Source organism: Seriola lalandi, unplaced genomic scaffold (genome assembly GCF_002814215.2).
Source record: "Seriola lalandi dorsalis isolate HSWRI2012SDOR001 ecotype SW California unplaced genomic scaffold, Sedor1 jcf7180002054925, whole genome shotgun sequence".
In the NCBI taxonomy this organism is placed as follows: domain Eukaryota; kingdom Metazoa; phylum Chordata; class Actinopteri; order Carangiformes; family Carangidae; genus Seriola; species Seriola lalandi.
In genome coordinates this window covers 1360199-1380953 of record NW_019525477.1, presented here as the reverse complement: position 1 = coordinate 1380953, position 20755 = coordinate 1360199, and the positions used below count along the sequence as shown (strand labels likewise).

The following is a 20755-nucleotide window of genomic DNA, read 5'->3' as shown; positions in this document are numbered from 1 at the left end:
GTGATTATGTTTGGATGAATAACTGACTTCAGGACAGACAAGCAGGAGAGTAAAACACGTCATACTCACAGCGTAATTCCTTATATATCCCAGCTTTGGTACAAGAGAGAAAGGAGATTGTTTAACTACAATCATCGGGGGGAAAACGAGAACACAATAACAACTTTGATATTTGCTGTTTTGCCTCTAATGCATCACCATGACATTTTGGAGTTGATCGCCTGAAGGTGTTTTTATTGTAAAATCCATGATTTATTCTAAATTCTTTCTGGTTAGATGTATTATGTATTATGCTTTTTTGCCAAACCTGAAAAAGTAATGAGAGGGTTTTTAAGTTGACACTTTTAAACAAAGTTTTTAGTTAAAATTACCCTTTGATGTCTTGAGTCAGAATTTAGGGTGATAATTGTTGAAGTTACAAAAGATAAAGCTCCTCCTCACAGTATAAAGACTATTAAAAAGTCATGAAAACGTCATTTAGCTCTGTCAGAAGCACAATATAGTGCCTGTTGATAAAGAGGCTGCCAGATGATGTAATAGTGTCTGGCTGCCATATTGCAGGCTTTCTACTCTCGGCAATAAAACAGATACAGTAATTGCACTTCTGAACTGTGTTATCTCAGAGAACATACTTCATTTTGCTTGTGCTCTGACTATATGCAACAAATGAATACTGTAAACTAAAATGACTAATATTGCAGATGAAAGATAAGCATCTTAGCTAGTATCAAGGTTAGCTAACGGTCTGTCTTACAATCCTGTTTGCCCATTACTAAAGATAAGTATTAGCAAAGGTTTGGATAGGTAGCTAGTAGTGTATGCTAACATTAAGTGGTCTGCTTGTTTAAAAATGAAAAAAACTGCCTTTTTAAATTACCTAAGATGACCACGTATTGTTTCTGATTATTGCAGTGCTGAAGAGTGTCAGCTAAATTTTGAAATGATGTCCCTTTTTTTAGACCTTTATTAGCCTACACTCAAGAAATTTTGTCTAAAGTGTCAAAATGTATGTAGGCCTAATGTTTCCCCTTCAGAAAAAGATGACAGTAAATGAAGACGGTAATAGTTCTGACAATAAAATAGCAAAGTGAAAAGAAAGAATTGTCACAGTGGCTTTCAAATCTAAGAGCCTATAGGTTCAATCCCCAAATAATGACAGTAACTTATATACCATGTGTAAAGTTCTCATGTTCAGTGACGGCATTTACGAAGTGTACCAATAACCAGCTAAACTGTTTTAGCTGCCTGAACTTCAGACAACTGCTAACCAAGTTAGCTAACTTGTTTTAGCTAGCTAACCTTGACACTATCTTTCACCAAAGTTGTTTATTTGCCTTAACTTAAAAAAATAGTTTTGAATTATAGGAAATATGCTCATCAAGAAAAGTTTACATTATATAACCCCATTAATTGTAATTTTTACTTTTTTGTTTGTGTTGTGAAAAATTGGAGGCAAAGTTATAGCTGTAGAGCTAAAGGCTAGCTGTTTCCCCTCTCCACTCTTAATGCTATGCTAATCCCGACACATGCTGCCTTGTTAACATACATACATGAAAATGGTATAAATTTTTTTATCTAACCCATAGAAATAAAAAAAAACAGTGTTGAATTATTCCTTGAAATGACAATAGCATCATGTCCAATCCATGCAATTTGCAACAATCATTCACCACATACTAAATTACATCTGTATATCATGACATATAAACTCATTTGATGCTTGTTTTATGAATTTTAGGAACCATGGTGTCAGTTTTATAGTCTCTTCATGTGGTTGAAGAGAGGATATGTGACAGAGTGCAACTGCAAAGTCTCTAAAAGGTGTTATATCACAGTGTCCAGCTGAGAAGGAATTTTACCTTGTTTCTCTTAAAATAGGCTCTGCGGCAGGCGGCGAAGCACTTCTCACTGCAGAAGCTCTTCAGCTCACTCCCCATGCTCAGAGAATAGCGTTTCACACCGACCTTCTGGCACCAGGCACACATTATCTGCACATTGGATGCATCCTCGTCTAAAGATAAACAAGCAATAGGGAAAATGACTTAGGATGGAGCTCAGGTTAAGTGTGTAATATAGTGGGGACACATTCTTTCTTAAATCATCTCTTTTTAAATGTTTATCCTGGACATTCAGGCCAAAAGGATAATTTAAAATATCTTTTACCTTGGACTTTATTTTTCACAATTTTATATAGGCCTAAATACCTTTTTACAAAATATTATTAGCTTCACTACAGTTTCATATAATCTTTAACAGCAGGGAATGACTGGAACTGTTATCCAAGACTCATAATTTCTTCTGTGTCTTGTACTTTGTGATCAAAGTGACTCTGATTCAAACTAGAAAATATGCTTAAGCGAGGATAAGTTACATCTATTATATTTTAAGTGTGAGTCCATGGTGGAGAATATCAACGAGAATGCAACAGCCAGATGTATTAAGCTCATGGACCAAAATGCATTAACCCCACTGATTCAACACAGCTGCTGGGCTGGCTAAATCCGCTCAAGATTCAAGCCACAAACCACTGTAGGATTTATAATGAAGCCCTGCCATGGGTAAATGTAGTAGAACTGACGGAGCCAGGAACAAGGGAGGATGCCTATTTGTGGCTGTGCTCTGTGGGTATAAGAAGTGGACAAAAGGATGCACTCCTATGATGCTAGATGTGATGGGTGTTCACACAGAGGGCTCTGACAGAAGGTGTGGTCTGAAGGTGTGATGCTAATGTGCATCCTGTGTTCAGGTCACACGCTGCAAAAGGGTCACACAGAACCTGAAATAATTCTAATAGACATAGTTTGCTAGGCAACAAAAAGGTTGGATGGAGGATGTTTTTGTTTCACAGAATAAATGCATTTGAGTAAAAACAGCTGAGAAAATTACAAGAAGGTGTCTGTAAGACAATTTAGACCACTTTTCCCTGAGTTACACAACTCTGATTTGAACTGTCCTGCTGTGAGGAAAATTCCACCCATTGATCCACACTCCACACACTACATGTGAACCTACAGTTATTCGTTTATTGGTGGCCCTTCCCTTTCTTGTTTCCAAATTATTTACAATGAGGGCACATTAAGGGCAGAAAGAAGGAAAGAAAAAAAACAAATCTAACAAAAATTTACTGGACATACAGTGGAGTTCACATAAATATAGACACTGAGTCCTAGTCATATTGCGAAGGTTAGGGCTATGGGATGTTAATGATAGTATGATGATTGTAGACAGTTACTGTGTTAATTGGTCAAGTATAGACTAGAGAATAGATAATACTTAATAATGAATAAAGAAATTCCAAAATAAAAGTATTACATTTAAAATCACATACAGTCTGGGGATGGTGATGTTTATCACATAGTGGTCTCAGACTTTTGGACCCCACTGTATATAAGAAGTAATATAAAAGAAAAGTGTAAAAGAAAAAACAGAAGTAGAATAAACAAATAAATATTGTCAATAGTAGTTATTAAAGTATTGTTGGTCTTTATGTGTTTAGATTATCTGCTATTTTTTTCTCAGTTAATGCTGCTTTGTCAAAATTCGGACTTTAAATTGGAAACAACTTTTCAACTTTCCTCCTCCTAGTGTTTTCAACTTACTGTTGGCACTACTGTCGCAAAGACCGGATGACAATATGGTTACTGCTATCAGTCTAGCTACTGTCCAAATCAAGGAAAAACCTTTTGAAAGGTAGAGAAAATACCCGGTTGTATTAATAAGTAAGGTCTAAGTTCTTAGTCACTGATCTAGTGGAAATAATGCCAACTGAACGTTGGTGTTGAACCCTCTGAAATCCCAGAGCTTTCTCCATAGTCCAACTGGCCATCAGGACTACAAGGACAAATCCTGGTGGGCCGACACATCAGTGTGCCATAAACTTTTTACCAGCCCTGACAACCCAGTGGCAGACAGAATGGCAATGTGACAGCAAGGCTTATAGGGAACTAATCTAAATGCAGATGATAACCATTACATTGTGCAATCAATTTTCTTCATAAAGTTTAAACCAAAAACTTGTCTATTGCCACTTTAAGTTCTTCTTACAAAGACTAAGAGAAGGTATTTTCATTTTATTAAAAAAAATTGTTTTTGGGAACCACAAAATGTAATGCACTGAAATCTAAAACAATGGTTTCAGAACCTGTTTGTCACTTGAACCTTTGATTTAGAGGTATGTAGCTGCATTGCTGCAGTGTGGTCAGTGTGGGCTACAAATTATTTTAACAGACCCTCTGTGACAGTGAAATGCCTCTTCTGTGGTAAACTGTGACTGCTGGTGATGAACTGCGGGCTTTTAGTGCCATCGCTGTTGCATTGAGAGGGATCCACCGAGATTCCCTCCAATAGCTCCCAATTATCACATTATGACTATGCGGGTGTGAGGGTGAAAAAACACGGGCCCATTAGTCTTTCACCCCCGCTCATCTCCTTATCGCATTCTGGCCGGACTTTTCACCTCTTGGTGAGCTTAATGGATCTACAGGGCCATCAGATTTTAAGTAAAGACTAACTCACAATTAAGGGAACAACTCCCTGGGGCCCTAAAGACAGCACAGTGGACCCAACATGCATATTTTATGTCTTTCTGCTCTCTATCTCAGTCCTATAGTCTCTCTACCTTTTTGTGCCTGTGTAGATCGTTGCCCACGGCAGTTATAACAGAAAAAAGAGAGAAATAGTTTCATTCTAAGCTGACTGAGTAGGTGGATCAGGGTTTGTACATTGCTTGGAATAATGTATGTACCACAGCGTAATGAACAGGATCAAAGCCCAACATGAAATCACAACATCTTTCACAATATCTCAACATTTTCATACAAAGAGACATCTTGAGGTGGAGTTGTTTGCGCCTTCCCACATCCTGGCACCTCGTAACAAGCCCATTTCAAAACACACACATCTGTATGAGGGGCAAAAAAAAAAAACACGCCGGTAATTATGCAGCCACCATACTAAATGCCACCATCATGCGCCGTACCTGCACCTCAAAAGGTCCTTTGTCGGACTTCGCGTGGCACATGAATAATTCAGCGTATGTGTGGTGGTAGGGGGGTGGGTGGCGAGTTAAAGGGGGTGTTGGCCGGGTGGTGGGTTGGTGCTGGGCTTTAAGTGGGAACACACCATCTGTTTCCCCGCCTAGGCAGGGCCAGCGGGGACTCCTCTTGGGCGATGCCAAGGCGGCCTGCTCCCTCCGCCGGGGCGTACCAGCCTCCTGTGCCACAGCAGACGCAAGGGATAATGAAGCCTCTGTCTGGCCGAGGAATGCGGACATTTCCTCAGAGAGTTGATGGGGTAATATTGACACTTGGGCAGGTGGAGGAAAACAAGGTGTACAGCAGGTAGCTAGCTCATTAGTCGCCTGTCCCTGGCTGATATGGAGTCTTTCAGGCTATTGCAAAAGCAGAAAGTTTTCACGCTGCATAAATATTCAGTTTTCATGCTAAGTGCTGGAGAATTAGCAAGTAGGTTTATACTTTCAGTGCAGTCTGTCTGGAGAACAGCTGTGGATGAAGTCCATGACATTTCTTCTGGTTGGCTGTTTAAACGGACTGTGTGTTTGTGGTTGGGTATTTGGGTGAATACATCAGCAATCAGTGATGGGCTGAAAATGACCTTGATCTTTTTGGAAATTTAAAATGTAGCTTTGTTCAAAACACATAAAACATTTGAAACTTTATGAAGCGGCAGTGGAGGTGGTCTGGTTACGTCATTTGAGTATATTTTAATACTGTTTTTGCTGGATGTCATCACGTTTAACTGTTCTCTTGACAAACTAGTACTTTTATTAGCCTAAACTTTTTTATTTTTCATTTAATGTCTCTCTAAAACGGTGTGAGTGCTTCCTACCTGCAGGGGGCTTGATCAGTGGCGGAGGGATCATGGGGACTATGATGGGCAGGTTGCCATGTTCCTTGGTACTGGGCGTGGAGGTGGACGGTGTGGTGGAGGGCTCTGTGACTCCATTCCTGGAGGCTGGTATAGACTGCGAGCTGTTGGCTCGATCCGGAGAGCCTTCACTACTCTCTGTTGAAGCTGGGATTTTTGGCAACAAGTTTTCTAGACAGGAGAAATTGAACAAAATAAAGCATTACTGAACAACCGATGAGATGCTGCGGCACTCACTGCTTTACTCCTGCCATAATGTAGGAGCCTGGGATGCTTAAAATTTGACTCAGTGGGTCATATTTCACACCAGAGGAAGAGTCTGTTTTTAAAGGTTGGCTTGGACAAATTTATGTTTAAAACCCATGAAAACAAATCCTCCTCTATCCTCTATGCTATTGAATATTAACTAAATAACAATAAAGCTGCACTAATCAATAATTTTATGTTAATAATGGGCCAAATGACTACATGTAATGTAAAAGATTAGCCCATATTGACAAACCCACAAAGAATCAGCAACTGACTCTAAAGTTCCCTTCAGCTCTGCAGAAAATTTTAGCCTCTTTAAACAATTTTTTTGGTTTTATGGCTGCAACTTTTGTTCAGTCTCACTTTCTATCGACAGCATTGCTCTGGCTGCAGAAAGCAGCTGTTTTCAGAGAAAAGGCTCTAATAAACTCACTGTATACTACCTGTCCAGCAGACAAACAAAGTTAGCCACTAGCTGGTGAACATGGAGCATTTAGCAGCTACACACCCAGATATTTCCCTTAGGGGTGGAGAGCAGTACAAAGCAGAGTGGAGATTTGGCTTAGATTGATCAGGTGGACACGAACATGCTAAAATATAAATAACACAAATAAGCAAATATTTGCTAACAAGCTCACCATATCAACTCTAAAAGGTGATAATATGTCAGTGTTTTCTTCACTTCTTTTCTTCTGTTTTAACTTTGGGATTAAATAGTGCTCTCATGTTGGACCCCATCAATTATAATAAGAAGCTGTTTCTGGGCCCTTAAAACAATCACAAAGAGGTGTCACAGTCATGTGTCACCATACTCACAACATGCATTAGCCATGTGTCATGATCCATTCATGAGCACTTGATATTTGCACTAGTTTCATTATCGTTTTATGTAGCACATGATCACCTGTTGTATAAAGAAGCATTACATTCAGCCATAAAATACTGTACATGCACTCAATTTACTGTATGGTGCTTTAAATAAAAAAGAAACAACACCAACATGGCATACTGTATGCTGGAGTTTCATACCTTTGAGGACAGAGATGTGCTGTGGCGTCTCCCCTATCTCCAGGTTGTCAGAGTCTCTGAGCTCCACCTTGTCGTAGCCGTACCAGCCCAGCAGCTCGTTCATGGTGTTCTCTGCAAAACTCTGTAACACAAACAGATGACTGGTGAGACTCACAACAGAGGTCTTCCTACAGGAATCACTCAGACTAAAAAACAACATGCTTTGATGTAGACAATATTATACTTGAGCTGTAAATATCCTGCAATACAATCTGCTACAGTGTTGATCAGTAGTGATGTAGTAAATAAATGGTAGCAAATTAAAAGTGAGTAACCTTTTAAAAAATTATGATATTTTCACATGAAATATAAATGTAACCCAAGGATGAAGTAAATGAGATGTGAGGTCACTTGTTTTTAAAGCAAATGCAACATTTGTTATTTTGCTGCATTTGTTGTGTTTCTCTAGAGACCTTGACTTCACACACTACATTTCTTCAACTAATTAGGCAGAGATATTGCGAGCTCCCTCAAAATGTAAAGCTTTGCTAAGAAAACCACATGTAGGTTATAACTCCAGGTCTTCTTCATAAGTACAGGTCAACCTAATTGGGGCTAACTCCTGTCCAAACACTGCAGTGCCATCCAGCCTAACTAATGGCCCCTGTCATTTCACAATAAAAGAGGAGGATTGTATCAGAGTGTAATACAGAGAATAGGAAACTATCACAGCACACTCACTAGAATAGAAAAGGTATCACAATACAGGACAAAAAAAACATTGCATAGTAAATGCAGAGTTTTGATGTTGTTACTGATATGTTTAAGTTTGCTTATTTCTTCAGCCTCCCTGATTGGTTGGAAATGTTGCCACTGTAAATGGCACAGGGGTTAAACAGACCGAGGGGACCATTGATTGATTGATTGATTTCATCTGAAGGTGAGGGACCCAACCACATGAGATTATACATATTTCTTTGTCAAGGCTGAGATTTTATTCATTTATAATGATTTATTTGTTTTATAGTATTATGGCATAGTTAATTCTGAGTGGGCCTTAACCCCTGAGCCATTTTGTTTCCCTTTACGCATTTGTAGGGTTTAGGTTGTTAACATCCTAACCACGCTGACTATATGTTTTAACTGAGTGAAGAATTCAAACCCAAGAGTTCCTATTTCATATACTATTTACCTAAATGGAAATATTCTCAATGTACATTATTTTATACACACATTCATTACATTCAGCCCGACATGTTTGATTTCTTTGGAAACTCTGGGACCTCTGCTGGAATTTAAAATAAATGTTTGTGGATTTGAACAATGTTTAGCTGCACAGCATGATTGACCACAGTCGGTCCACTGACTGTTACAGAAAGAGTTTTGGGAAATATGCTTGTCTATGTCTTGCCAAGAGGTAGATGAGAAGTTCAACACTACTGTTAAATCTGTTTATTCAAGGGTCCTGGAGGTGGTTAGCCTAGCTTAGCACATAGATGAAACCTAGCCTGGCTATGTTCATAGGTGACAAATCTGCCTACCAGCACCTCAAAAGCTTACTAATGAACTTGCCAAGAGCTTCAGCCATTGTTGTAGTTACAGTACAAGAGGTTAAGAGACGCCCTCTGAGAAGCGCTACTTCTTCAGGGCAGACTGGGCGCTGCAGTGGCTCATCAACCACGCCAGGGCTAGCTGGTTAGCATGCTAACTTTAGTAGAAGAAAGGTAGTGATAGAAATAGAAGCAAACAAGAGGGTTGCTTTAAACAGCGGGAGAGAGCTCTTAGTGAGTGAAGGAATGAAGTTTGATGCCGAACTCGCAACGTTTCTTTTAGACTGGTAATTAACAGCTGGTAATACTAATGTTAGCTATGTAGCAATAGCAAAACAGCTCCTTTAATCTGAACCAGAGCATATACAAAACAACAAGCTTTGGTTTTATGAAGGGTTGTGTTTCTTGGCTGAACGCAGTAAGGTCTTTCATTGTTTTTGTAAAGATTAAAGAAATATACCATGTTAATTAGTGAGCTTTATAGATGGCTGTAGTTCATTTCCAATCGTTTTGCTAAAATAAACGCCTATAAAATAGAATAAATCGCCTGCTGGATTTAGCTTCATATTTAGTGTAGGCTAAAAATACAAGAGTGAACCAATCACAACAGAGTAGAAACATTAATAACTCACTGAGCAATAAATAACAATTAACAGTTAAGAAAATATCATAATCCAGTAAACAGTATAGCCTATGTCATGTCCTTCCACCCACTTTGCTTTGAGCAAGAAAGTAAAGCAGCACAGCAACACAGATTAATGCACGCATCAAAAAGGAATAAAACTTTATGCAGGTGAAACATTAAAGTATTTCCTCCATAACAGCCTCTCACAACACAGTCAATAAACACTGTACTCACAACAAAACCATAACCCTTCTAATGCATACAGCCCATTATCATCGTACTCGGCTCAGCTGGAACATTCCCAGAGGCATTTATTCACTGAACCCTAAACTATGGTAAATGTTTCAGCTATCATTTGACTGTAACACAGAGATGAAAATGTTTTTCGTGAAACAAGCCACAGTAACCGGGGATGAATCAGCTGTAATTATTTGGTCTGTGTGATAAAGTATTAGTCACAGGTCGCTAAACTGTCAGCTTAGAGGAGAAACTGGTCCTCCGTACTTCGAGATAAATTTTTCTAAATGGATGGATGATCATTTTCTATTTTTCAAGTTATTCTTATAATGATAAACACTTGAAGATTAAATATAGCTTTAGGTATGGGACGTGACTGTCAATTCGCATACAGAAACAGCTCGTACAATCATATTACAGGTTTGCAAGGACCGTACTTTACAGTGCGTTGCCACCGAGATGACCCAGCTTTTCTTATTGCTGGTGGGTTTGTTCCAGATCAAATTGACAAGACATGTGTCAGTTCATTATTTTATAGCCAGTCCCACTATACCCTGTACATTATCTCATCATGGCAGCAGCCGTCACCCATCAGTCACTACATCAAGCAGTTAAACGTCAATTACAAACAGCTCCTGTCGATATGTTGGAGCCAGAGTGATCATGTTGGAGTGGTTTAGTGCCACCCAGCACATCTGACTCTTAGCTGATGTAAGTTTAACAGCAAAATATAGACACACACACACACACACACACACACACACACACACACACACACACACACACACACAGTATATACACATACATCACTGCATTTTCCATTGCATTCTGAATGAAAAGGTGCAAAAAGCAAATTCAGATTGTGGCCTAACCTGAACAATGTCATCTCTTCTCCCAAACACTACATATAAACTATTGCCAGTGCTTCATTCAGTAATTGTGTCTGATGATGTGGCATCAGCACATTGCACACAAGGTTCATGTCTATTAACCAGGCTGGTCTATGATGTTTCATACCAACAGAATGAGACGGAAAACAAGTTCTAACTCGCGTGAGTCCAGCTTTCTCTGAGGACTGTTCATTCACCACTGGAGGCAGGTCTGAAGTATTGATTCATGATTTCCTACGGGTGGAAAAGAAGCCGTATCTGAAACCAGGATTTAATTTGGGCAAGTGAATCTTCAAGGTGTGTTGTCACAAATAAAATGTCCTACGTTGCTCTAAAAAAGGAAAGAATGAAATGGCCTGAATGGCTCATCACACACGCTGACACAGCATGACCTGGAGCACAGAGCCTGTCTGTGTCCACAGCCTGCAGACAACAGGTTAGTCCACTGACTCAATTACTTGATACAAATCCAATTACCACAGCACCAACACAAAGTGCAGTTTGGATATTGCTTACAGTGGTATTATAGTAAGGGAGATACAAGTGGGAATGAGCACGCACACACACACACACACACACACACACACACACACACACACACACACACACACACACACACACTTTTTTGGACTGAGGCAGAAGTATCTCTTTGCATATTTGAGACACTGTGGCACAGTATAGGAGTGACAGAGGCAGATTTTCTCCTGCATCATCAGCACTTTTCTCTCTGTTTTGTGTTTTAGAGCAAAATTCATGATGCGTTGTATTTGTATCTCAGGGTAGTAGTGCTGCTCTGGGATCAGTTTCGCCTCAGTTTTTCTTTGTACATACATAATAGTTTCTGCATAGAATAATAGAAGAAGAACTTGGTGTAAACGCTTGGAAGATATTATTAATGAAGAATGACAGGAGTTATTGATTTGTCTGTTAGGAAATACCACTGTGGTGGGGTGGTCAATGGGTAGACGTGGCACAAAGGTACAGGGCACAGTTTGAGTCAATGAAAAGTGAAGTCAAAGCAACCTGTTGTGGCGATGCCACGCATGCACGTACTGCACCTACAGGAAGGTTTCGGTGTAGTGTATAGCAGGCCCACAACACATGTGAATGAACATCTGGAACTCTCTGCACTTCATGGTTAGACAGCGTCAGCATCCAACAGGGGTTGGAGCAGTTATTGGTGTCAGAGGTTTGTAAAGATGGTGGTAAAGGCTGGTAATTAGGAGAGCTCATTTTGCAGGTGTAACTGCAGTTGTAACTGGTAAAGGTAGGTTCTGACAGGTCTATACACAACCATGTTGTCGCCCATGGAGACACCTTTTTGGGGCATGGCTGAGAGCAGTGACTGCTTTGTTGTGACATCACAAAATTAGTCCTGATGGCTGGTTTTAAGGCTCAGTTTCTGAATACAGGCTGTGTGCATTTCTCTGTGGACTCAGCGCTTTGATACTTTCACAGTATTAATATAGAACCTAGACCTGCTTTATAAACAAACATATATGGAAATTTCAGCTTATATAATATTAAACAGGTGAGAAGAGAATTTATTATATTTAAACTAAGAGGCAGACATTTCTTTTCTAATGCAGTTACTGTAATAATAGTGTCACGTCCAACAAAAAGAGGCAGAGCACTGACAGGCTCAACGCTCACCCATTGGCAAGCACAACTGCAACAATTAGTCCAACTGCAAGGATGAAACCTTGAGCAGAAAAAATCATCAAGGAGAAAATCCTCCTTTTGAACAAATGAGTTGGAGCATAACCCAGCCTGAATGTACTCCTGAGTAAAACGGATGTAGCTGTAAAATCACCAGATCACGGAGACAAAAACACAGCATCTCTCTGTGTCTCTCTTTCCTTCCTACCATCCTGTCCTCTGTGTCACCCTACTACTTTGAGAAAGTGGGAGTATTATTAAGAGTGGAATTTAATCCTGGTTGGCGGCTCATCAAAGCAGCGGCACCAACTTTGGCTCTGGCTGAGCTGGGGAGGAAGAGGCATTGGAGACACGGCGGCAGCTACAGATGTCTATATGTTACACTGGATGTATGGCCTTTTCATCTGATTTAACACAGACAAAATCTGTGTTTGTCAGCTTTACTCATCCAAACAGCTTCTAAAAGCCTCCAACAGAACAAAAGTTAGCTGGCGGTGCTGCTCATGTTTGAAGCTGCCAAGCAAAGGTTTTCATGCGCGAAGTTAGAAAAGTTCAAGAAAGGCAACATTTGCTAAACTGCATGGCCCGAGTTGGTTTGTCTTGTCTGTCTGTGCAAGACTTTGGTCCAAGGTTTAATATCTTGAAAATCATTGGACAGATTTCCATGAGAATTGGAGCGAATAATTGTGGTCCCCAGAGGAAGATCCAGAATGATGTCATTGACCCTCCCTGACCTTTTTGTTTAAGTCCACTGAGGTAATAATTCCTTTTGACCTGGGTCCATGAACAACTAATATCTGCATTTCCTTAAAATCGGCAGTGGATATTCATGATCCCCAGAGAATAAATCGTACAAATCTTAATATTCTCAATAAGTCCACTTGTAGACAATAAATATCCTAATCTAATGGACAAGATTGTAATGACATTTATTGGGCTCATTCATTCTGCCAAAATGACAAATCCTTTCCATTTTGGACAGTCTCACTTTTTTTCTCTAGGGCTACTATCAGACTGCAATATCAATCTATGAAATTGAATGAACACATCCGTTTCCCTGAGGGGATAAACCCTTTAAATGTCTGTGAGACAGGGTTTTTCCTCTGACATCAAATGGGAAAATTTAATAGACATTAATAAACTAAACTACTCTTCATTTTTATTCTAACTTTACACAGATCTGTACCATGTTAAAACATCTATGACAGTATGCTATTTACAGTGTATGCACATATCATTTATAGATATTGACTACACTTAAGGCGATTAGTGCCATCAGCTGTTAAATCACCCTGCCTCTACTGCTGCCTTTGCCTTGCACTGTGATATGATGGTGACACTGTGATGCGCCGTCAAGAAGAGGAAACCATCAGATGGAAAATATCAATTTAGTCCCCAGTCAGAAACCCAGTTGGAGACAATATGGTGGTTTTCCCGAGCCTTGGATCCTCCAGCAAGTTTACATTTAAAACTGGAGGATAATTAGTGGTGTAGTGGACAGTAATCATAATGTACTCATGGTACCTTCAGCACAGATACAGTTCACAAGCTGGCACTCCTCTGTCATACTCTCAGCAGAGGATAATGATAAAAATACATTTAAATCCTGTTTGTCCACAGTCTTCCCCCTTGTTTCCCTCCACTAATACCCAGACATGGCTGGTAGGACTTGTGGTAATGAAGATGGTGGGAACTGGATACCTTGTGGATAGAAACCAGAGCAGGTTACAGTACACCGTGATAAAATTCCCGAATCCACACGCCAAGTTTCCTTTTGCCTCCTCCTCCTTCTCCACTTTTCCACTCCCTAGCTCCCTCTCACTTCTTCTGCCTCTCCCTCTCCTCTGCTTTCATTTCCCTCTACTTTCCTTGATATCTGATCCAGCAGAGACGCTCAGGTTACAGTTTTTACAGCTTAGCCAGCCCAGCGCTGTATACATTCCTTTCTCCCCTGTTTCCTAACCCACTCTCCAGCTTCTCCATACCCGCTCCTCCTTCTCCTTGATTACTCACCGGGGCTTATTTTACCGTGGCACACTTTAAGCAGCCAGATGAAGGAAACACTGTCAGACTGTTGGTTTTTTAGAGGAGTATGATCCCTCACAAGGGCACATTGTGGGTCTGTGTTAGTATTTTTTCCTCTGGCTTTGGTCTGAAATATTCAGGCTGAGAGAATCTGAAGAAGAGAAGGCAACAAACTGAGTCTTTTTGTTCTGAACAGTTGTAAAAGAGGAATCTGAGCCTTTTCTACAGAAAATCAATACATTAAAATTCACTCGCTGGATTTACTGCTCTGGGGAGACCATCATACAATCAGTGGCATAGTGTTAATTACCTGCAACTCTGCAGGTTGTAATCCATGGCTCCAGGTTCACATATGGCTTTGTATCAATACGTGCAATAACCTCATGTTATGTCATATTAAATACATCCATAATTATTCAACCAGATTTTCCTCATTAATCACAGTGTTGCTGTAGGACTGTAGGCAACCTTTATTTTCTGGGTTAGACAGACTCACTTTAAATTGCATCTGTGAATCAGTGTTTTCCTCATTTAACTTTGCAGACGACACCTTGTGTGTTTGAATATGTGCGTGTGCGTGACAGGAGATGAAATTGTAGTGAGCTACAATCGAACTTGTGTAGCCTTGGAAAGTGTTTTGACACCATAACCACATCTGCTGCTTCGCTCAGTAACTTCCTCTGGTATTGATGGAGACACTGGAGGTGTCACGGGAGAGTGTTGATTTTCCTACTCACCGTCAATACAACAATACATCTGCTGTATACTTTTTTCATTTTTTTTTTTTACATTTTGTGTTGACATATCAAAAAAATTCACATGCTAAACTGACATTTTCATTTGGTCAGGTGCATCTTACACTTGACTGATTGCAGTTACCCTTAAATTGAGCCGCTTCCATCGAATGAGATGTTTAAGTGACACATCGGCTCTTCAAAACATATTATAAGTGATGTCAATTGACTGAATCCTGAATGATGACCAGCGTCACAAAATCTATCATCTAACAGGAAAACATACAGACCTGCAAATAAAACATAATTTCTGACTGATGACTGACATCATATAATTACACAGTCAATGTGATAAATTATAAGAGAAGACATCTTATTTTATTTGATCTTTTTTACAACATGAGCCCAAATAGATTTATGGTGATTTTTTTGCCTGATATTTCCTTCCTGCTGCAATTGTAAAAATGACTCAATTAAATCTGAACTTGTGCTTAAATACCTCAAGACGACACTTCACTGTGCCTTAAGGATGCTCATAAAGATTTATACCATTTTTAATGCTCTGCTGAGACTCCTTGTACTACTCCCCTGATAGGAAATAAGGAAAATTCTCCATGGAGAGACCCTGCCTGACAACCCCCCACCTCCTGCATCCCTCCCCTCTGTCATCAGGACCAGGCACCAGAAGGATGGGTTAAGTGTATTCCTTCACAAAGTGAAGAGCATGACAAATATTTTCAATTTTACCAAGTAAAATCTCCAGTTTAACAAACAGTTAAAATTCCATCATTACAGTAAATGAACTCACCTTTCTCTGAGATCTCCAGTTCATTTTTTGGTAACAAGCAATGACATCTCTAAGGATTCAGTCTGAAAAGGTTTGCATCAGGAGAAAAATACCTCAAATACAGCAGATTGCTCTGTTAATTAATAGGCTACATTATCATGTAATATTATTGTAGCTAACTGCCTGTTCCTGATTGCTCTATGATAATAATAAATGCTTCTTTGGCAGCAGAGCTCCCCAACGAGCCATCTATATTGTCATCAATAAACTGCATATTTATTTTCCTTCTTCTTTTTTTTTCTTTTTTTTTTTTTTACAGCAACAGAGGAGAAGCAGTAACAAATGGTGTTTTGGAGAGGTTCAAATACAAAAAGCCTTTATGCCAGGGTTGTTTCAGGACTCGCTCAGAGCCAGCACCCTCGCTTTTCCTCTGACAGCCTAAAATCACAATTTCCAGAATTATTCTCGCTGTGATCACCTGCATATCCATCCACACCAGCATAAACACTGCGTGCTTATGTGTCTCCAGCCAAATGTGTACAAACAATGAGGAGCAGGAAGACAAAGCGGACACACAGCCTGCCTCACACACACACACACACACATGCCAAGAACACTTTCTTTCTCCACAATGAACCGCACGGAGCGCAGGGCTCAAATATCACTATGTGCACCGAGCGAATAACCACCAATAGAAACAACGTGTGGCTGGATATCGGGATTGAACCGTGCAGGCCGAACACGGGAGACAATGTGCTCTTGTCGACTGCGTAAAGCTCACAGACGCACATCTGGATTACACGCCTCTGGGCAGCTGGGCAACACACACACACACACACACACACACACACACACACACACACACACACGCACACACAAACACAAACACACATCTCGACTCAGAGGCGAACCCACACAGTCGCATTGGACCCGTAAACGCATCGTGGATATGCGAGTGTTCCCCCATTGATTTATAGTACTTATGAACATTGGCTGCCGTCCGTTGCGCCGTAGTGTTATAGTATTAATAGTAGCCTAATAGTAGAGGCACTGTTGACGCCTTCACTGACGCACTGGATTTTCCATTAACTCTGAGTAAGCCATGAAAGGCAGGGCACACAAAAAGCGAAATTATGACATGAAGCGACAGGAACGCGCACTGTATTCTCCACTGATCCAAAACTTACTAGGAGAGCAGTAGCAGTGAATGGGTGCCGCATCCATTGTGCAAGGCGGTATATTGGCGGAGTGCGCTGCTGAGGCTGGCATTCATATGGATAGGACAATAGAACTTGGGTAAAAAAAAATCATAAATCAAAGTTTGACTATCATGCAGCCAGTTGCACTTGAGTGTATTGTATATATTTCACTGAGAACGCCTGGTTAGTGCTTCAACACACATGCATGCTCCTCACAACCACTCTGTTTCCACGCGTAATCACATGCAGCTGGGCACAGACCCCCTTTTACCTTCATCTCTTCATTTATTTCCCTTTTCACCGGGTGTGCTGGTTTTCGGCTTCTTTTATTTTCCGGAGGTCTGCCCTCTTTTTCCATCTCTGCCATGTTTTCTCTGTGATACTTCTGTCAATATTTGCGGTGAGGAGGGGAGAGGAGGGGGTGAGAGAGGCAGCGGCAGCTGTTTACAGTCGCCAGACGGCGGATGTCTTGCAGCTTTTCAGCGGCCCGTGTGACGCTGGTGATGCCGCCGACGGCTTGAGGTGCTCGGCTAAGTCAGCCATCTTCTGCCCGTATCCTCCACGGTCCGTGTGCCAGTGGTGAGCCGCCTCTGTGAGTCAAAGGAGAGGTTGAGTGAGGGGAAAAAACGAGACAGGGGGAGGGGCGTCCGCTGAAACATTATATGACGCGTTGATGATCAGAGGTAGGCTATTTCTTCTCGCTTTCCCATGGAGTGCAATCAGAGCAGTCACATCCACTTAGCGCTGCTCCCTCACGGTGACAGTCTGTAAGCAGCAAACAGGTGCCCACACACTCCTCCAGTCCCACATTGTTCTTCAGATGAATGTTACAACCTACTGGTGTTGGTCATAATGAGATTTAGTTACAGACTCCGCTGCTTCAGTCAGTTAACAGCACAAACTCAAGAATCAAGTCTGTTTAGCTGCATGTGGAGAGACACGCAGCTGCCAGTCTTTCCCAGGGGAAACTCTGCAGGTGTAGTGAGTGTGGTGCCTTGCACAAGGACACTACGGTAGGTCGATGGCTGTTGCTGGGATTAAAATCATGGCTTTAATTATTTTTGCAAACTTTTCACGTCATAGGGAAAAGTCAGTGGAGCAGGTGTATAATGATTCTCGATGAGAAAATGAAAGTGTGTGTGTTAGTGCTGCCTAAAGCAAACCCTTCATCATAATGAAGGAAACGGTGCAACAGGCTATCAAGGCCAAAGGAGACTGTTAGGTGTGCTGATTTTGTAATGACCGAACCATCGTGGTGAAAATGAAAGTTTCCATTGGACCTTTAGAGTGTTCCTTCTTCTCCCTCAGGCTGTTTATCATAATCAGGTTCATCATCAGACACTTGTAAGAGACTAGCTGAAGGTCTCATACAGGCCACATGCAACCCAACACATCATCAGCGGTGTAAATCAAAAAATGTTTTAAACCCATTTAAATAATGTTTTTCCACATTAGTGGACTGATAAATAACAATGAACATCTCACTTTCAATCCAAGGTTAAAAGACAAAAACTGGATCCACTCCTTAAAAACATTAATTCCAATAAATCATAGCTGGTGATTTCGAAATACATAGTCTTTATAGTGCTGGGGGAAATTCGTCTTACAGCCTGCACACATGCATTCTGATGGAAAACATCTGCATGCAAAACACAATATTCACATGATCACATGTGCACGTATGCTGTGTATGCCCTATATATCTAGATGTATAAGCATGCACATGTAGACACGCATTGGTATATAATATATAGCTGTCTTCAGTTGCTGTTTCTCTTGTTTATTAAACTGTTAAAATTACATGTTGATGCTGTGACAGTGTGACAGCATGTTGTATAACAGTGGATTTCCTCAGGTAGGGCCTCTCACTTAATGCAAAACAGTGCTGTTACTGGCATATGAAATAGATTCAGAGCCCTTTAATAAATGATTTTTGCTTTGGGCATGAATCTGTGTGTTTCAACTGTGTGCTACATGCTGCCCTCTGACTTTAACTGGAATTACAATGAGTCGACAGGTGGAAAGCTGCTGAGAGGGCCGGGTGATGCTGCTCATGGCATAGTGACACCCATTTGAGCCAGAAAATCAGCAGGAACAGGAGCTGTGAACCGTGATGCAGGGTCAGGGCGAGATGATTTGAGTGTTACAGTGCTGCTCTTGCCTTGGAAACCAGCAGCACACATGCATCACAAGATTCCCCCTTTAGGGTGTTCTTCCAGCTGCAGCACTTTGCTTTAGTGTAATGTAACTGTGATGCTTGTGGTGATATACACTACAGTAATACGTGTGGAGGCTAATTTAAAAACAGTAGGTATATGCATAAGAACTGTGAAGAAATTATTTTTAATTGATTAAAATTGCAATAAAGCATGCATAATCAAAATGAATCAGTGGTATTTGGGGTGATTTTTGCTATAACTACATATTGTTGCCTCTAGCTATTTTAATCTGGACAATATGATGCTGGATGGATTAGAACCAAATTATAGTTTTCCTGTAGAATATAGGCTAATATATGGATTTACAGTAGTGTATGTGTGTTTGTTTTGCAAGTCTTTGCAGAGGAGACTGCAGCTCAGGGTTGTATAAACTGTCCTTGATAGACTTTCTCTCCAGTCCAGTAATAAGCAGCTGGAGTAGGATTCAATGAAAGCATTGTTAAAGCTAACACTGCTGGGATGTTTCCCTCTCTGTAAACTGTTACATTATCACAAGGATTGTATTACATGAACAGAAACATGAGGAAGCTTGTTTTTCATAATTTCAACTGTTTGTTTTAAATGGATATTTTCAGGATTTTTTTTTTACCTTGTATTCATTTCTTTCTTTCTTTTTTTTTTTTTTTTTTAAATCTCAGCATAGAATTGGAAGTACATGACATTTAAAAGTAGGCTATGGTTTTGTTATCTGACACTTTCCATAAAGCAAACACATAATGAGTTAGGACAGAACTAAAGACAGATTAGATCCAAAAGTGTTTCCACATTGAGGTAAAATCTCAGTAAGCATGTTCTTGATTTACAGTAATCTGACTAAATATGAAACATGCAGCTGAACCTATAATTTCCAATTATTTAACAAAAGCAGTGACAATATGTTGATATGTTCCCTAATGATAAGGGATGTTTTCTAACGATCAAACACTACTAGCACATCAACATCAAATCCCAGATCAATGCTGCACTGATTCACTGGCTTTGGAAATACAAACACATAACATATGTTATATTAGCCTACCTAACTGCAGATGCTGTGTAAGGCTGATGCCAGTGTTTCTCTTTGGTATAAAATACCTATGTTGATGGTTAATTGATATTTTGTCCATGCATTTTGCTAAGTTTATCCTTAACAGGCCTTAATGTTTTATGTACACGTAAGTGCAATGTTATATTAATTGACTTACAGTTTTCTTTCCTTACCTAGAAAATGTCAATAACTACAAATATTGAACAAAACACCCCATGCACAGCAAATATGAGCTGTCAGGTGCTGGTTGGTCGCAGAAACAACTTAAGTATAAAAGCTCTCAGTAAAAGTCATCTGTGTGTGGTGGTTAAGTTTGATTTAAACATTGAAATATGTTTATAATATCCCTCTAAGTGAACTCAGTAGATAAGATTTAGGTAGCTACCAGGTACTGGACTGTGGCAGCACCGGGTTGTTGTTGGTGAGTAAATGTTTATATGGCTTCACAACTTGAGACTTGTAAGAGAAAAATAACCCACAATCACAGTGTTTCCAGTGGTGACTAAAAGTGTGAACCGACTATAAAGGTTGGAGTTCTGCTTTGTAAATCTTATACGTGCTGAATAAAGCACACGAAACTAAAAAGAACCATAATGGTTTAATATCATGTTCTAGCTCTGCGGACCTTTGACAAAAACACAAGACAACGTGAAACTCTTT

General features: G+C 40.2%; 1 protein-coding gene across 3 annotated transcripts in view; it reads right to left on the bottom strand.

Moving 5' to 3' along the window:
- sobpa (sine oculis binding protein homolog (Drosophila) a) overlaps window positions 1-17483 on the bottom strand; it is a 41254-nt gene extending 23771 nt beyond the window's left edge. Inside the window, exons 1-5 of one of the 3 annotated variants that reach the window (XM_023431561.2) lie at window positions 17121-17483; window positions 7165-7285; window positions 5848-6057; window positions 1860-2011; window positions 70-93 (exon numbers count right to left, since the gene is read on the bottom strand). In XM_023431561.2, the coding sequence (XP_023287329.1) occupies window positions 70-93; window positions 1860-2011; window positions 5848-6057; window positions 7165-7285; window positions 17121-17216 (603 nt within the window). In that variant the 5' untranslated portion in view covers window positions 17217-17483. The remainder of the gene's footprint in view (window positions 1-69; window positions 94-1859; window positions 2012-5847; window positions 6058-7164; window positions 7286-17120) is intronic. The other 2 variants (XM_023431563.2, XM_023431562.2) reach the window with 2 other exon arrangements.
- Window positions 17484-20755: the final 3272 nt, after the last annotated feature.